This window comes from Borostomias antarcticus (genome assembly GCF_949987555.1).
Source record: "Borostomias antarcticus genome assembly, chromosome: 5".
NCBI classification, from domain to species: domain Eukaryota; kingdom Metazoa; phylum Chordata; class Actinopteri; order Stomiiformes; family Stomiidae; genus Borostomias; species Borostomias antarcticus.
Window position 1 is genome coordinate 31,426,539 of NC_140238.1, and position 2,500 is coordinate 31,429,038.

The window sequence follows — 2,500 nt, forward strand, 5'->3', positions numbered from 1 at the left end:
CGCGCGACCCCACGCGACCCCACGTGACCCCCGCGTCGCGCTAACCTTGTTGATGGGCCCTCTCAGCATGGTGCTCTTGCGCGTGGCTCTCTTCAGCCTCTCGCTGGTGGAGGGCGGCCAGGCGGCCAGGCCCACGCCCCGGCGATAGAAGCTCCCTCGGGTCCCCAGGCCGCCCCAGCGAGGCTCCTGGGGCCTGGGCCCTCCTCTCGGCCCTCTCCTCACCCCCACCTCCGACCCCTCCTCCTCCTCCGGGCGCTTCTTAACCGCAGCGCCCAGGCCAAGCCTACAGGGGGCGGGCTTCTTTCTCACCTTCACGTCCCCCTCTGCTCCTGACAGACACTGGGAGCCTGGGAGAGTTGAAAGGCGGAGTTAGGAGAAAGCGGTTTAGTAACGAGCCAGCCCCGGAGGACAGGGAACAGATGCTTTCTGGTGGAAACAGGGGGTGTAGTGTATTAACTAGTGACTCATATTCAAAGGCCCGTCTCGCACCGTAGAGCTCCTGACGCTCTTTTTTGTTCCTGGCTTTCTGATTGGCTTCCAGCTTCACGACGGACGAGGGAGACGGGCTAGTCATGGCCAGGCTCGATGACAAATCCCTGGAGGGCTGGGCTTTGATGTCTTGTCCTTCGTCACTGTCATAACTGCCGTCCTCTTCCTCCTCTTCTGAAGAAGAAAAATACACGGGGTATAATTTTAGCATATTGAGTTTATTTCACATACTTCCTTCGCTTATCAAATGCATATGTCTTTTGATCATTCTAGATCAGTGAGATGTTTATATTCCAGCTCCTCTGAAAACGTTCTTTGTGCTTTTCTCTACCCTGACATTTTGGTGACCACCTCATTATCTTGTTGGCTTCCTGTAGTTAAACAAATAAGCATTCGCAAAAATGAAATATGATGGGCTTTGTTTCGCTGGTATTTTCTAGTCTGGGTCCTACATGTGCGGCTGGAATGTTTGCGTTCTAAATGAGTGTGTTTGTGTGTGTGTGTGTGTGTGTGTGTGTGGTGTGTGTGTATGCGTGCGTGCGTGCATTTGGGTGTGTGTGTGTGAGAGCCAGTGTGTGTATGCGTGCGTGCGTGCATTTGGGTGTGTGTGTGTGTGTGAGCCAGTGTGTGTGTGTGTGTGTGTGTGTGTGAGAGAGAGCCAATGTGTGTGTGTGCATGAACCAGAGTGTGTGTGTATGTGTGTGTGTATATGCGTGCGTGCGTGCGTGCATTTGGGTGTGTGTGTATGCATGCTTGCATGCATTTGTGTGTGTGTGTGTGTGTGCAGTGCTGTGGCTTCTCGCTGCAGTGCGGCCCAGCCTGCTTGTCTCCGGTCCTCTCTCTCTCTCTCTCTCTCTCTCTCTCTCTCTCTCTCTCTCTCTCTCTCTCTCTCTGGAGCAGCTGTCCACAGCTGCGGTCGTACATCCGGCCCCGGTCCGGCCCGCCAACGTGGCCCGGCGCCGAGGTATCAGGTGTCCGCGTGCCGCTGACACACTTGTCATTTACGAGACATTCATCAACACCCTCTCCCTCACCTCTGAGAAGGGATCACGTTCGGTGTAGCCGACAAATTAACAAAATTTGCACGGGGGCTCAAGTGGCGACCTCAGACACATTGACACTACTAATACAATCTGACTTTGACTGAACGGAGACAAGTGCGGTATTAGACGAGCGAGGGACCTAAGAGGTCGTGTTCCAGTTCAGCCAAAGGTCAGGCCTGCTGTCCACACCCACCGTGGCTGGACGCGGTAGTGGGGCCGTGTTCCCTGTGTACCTGACCCGCCTTCACCTTGACCACCTTGACCCCTGACCCCCTCTTCCCTGCTCACCCTGATCCGAAGAGTCGCTCTCCGCCGCGGTCGACTCGCCCTCTTCGGTCACTTCCTGTCGCCTGGCTCGGAGGACGCGGGCCCTGGGTTGGGTCAGGCGGGCGGACCCCTGGACCAGAGCGCCGGATCCCTTCCTCCGCGCCCGAGGCATCATCAGCATAGGCCCCGCCCAGCTCTCCTGGACGCCGCCACTGTCCGCGCTGGCTGCTGGGAGGGGAGAACACACGTCACTCATCCGCCCCGCGCCAAGCTTGGTAGAACCCGCTAGAACCGTCTTAGAAGGTTCACGCATCCCAAGTGAGGATGAGGGACAATACGCGATCTGATTCGCTGCTGCGCTCGACTTGAGCAAAAGCCGCGGTACGCAGGACGAACGCCAGGGCGGCGATATCTACCTGTGTCACTCTGGCCGCCGGACTCTCGCCTGGACTCCACCTTCGGCGAGCCCTGCCCCCTGTGCCCGTGCCGAGGGGCGGAGCCGGGGGGCGAGGCCTCCTTCTCCCTGGGCCCCGCCCCCCCCGCCAGCGTCCTCTTCCCCTTCTGCTTGAGCTGGGCCACGTCATTGGCCAGCTTGGAGCCCAGGACGCCGTGAAGACCACTCTTTCTGCAACTCTGCGTCTTTATCTGAGAGAGAGAGAGAGAGAGAGAGAGAGAGAGGGAGAGAGAGGGTGAGAGAGGGT

The 2,500-nt window shown here is 58.1% G+C and overlaps 1 protein-coding gene across 1 annotated transcript in view; it reads right to left on the minus strand.

The window, feature by feature from the left end:
- The window catches only part of bahcc1a (BAH domain and coiled-coil containing 1a), a gene marked incomplete at its 5' end in the record, with an annotated part of 29,170 nt that overhangs the window by 13,286 nt on the left and 13,384 nt on the right, over nucleotides 1–2,500 (minus strand). Inside the window, 4 exon segments of the mRNA XM_084439101.1 lie at nucleotides 46–347; nucleotides 490–663; nucleotides 1,821–2,027; nucleotides 2,216–2,444. Coding sequence (XP_084295227.1) covers nucleotides 46–347; nucleotides 490–663; nucleotides 1,821–2,027; nucleotides 2,216–2,444 — 912 coding nt within the window.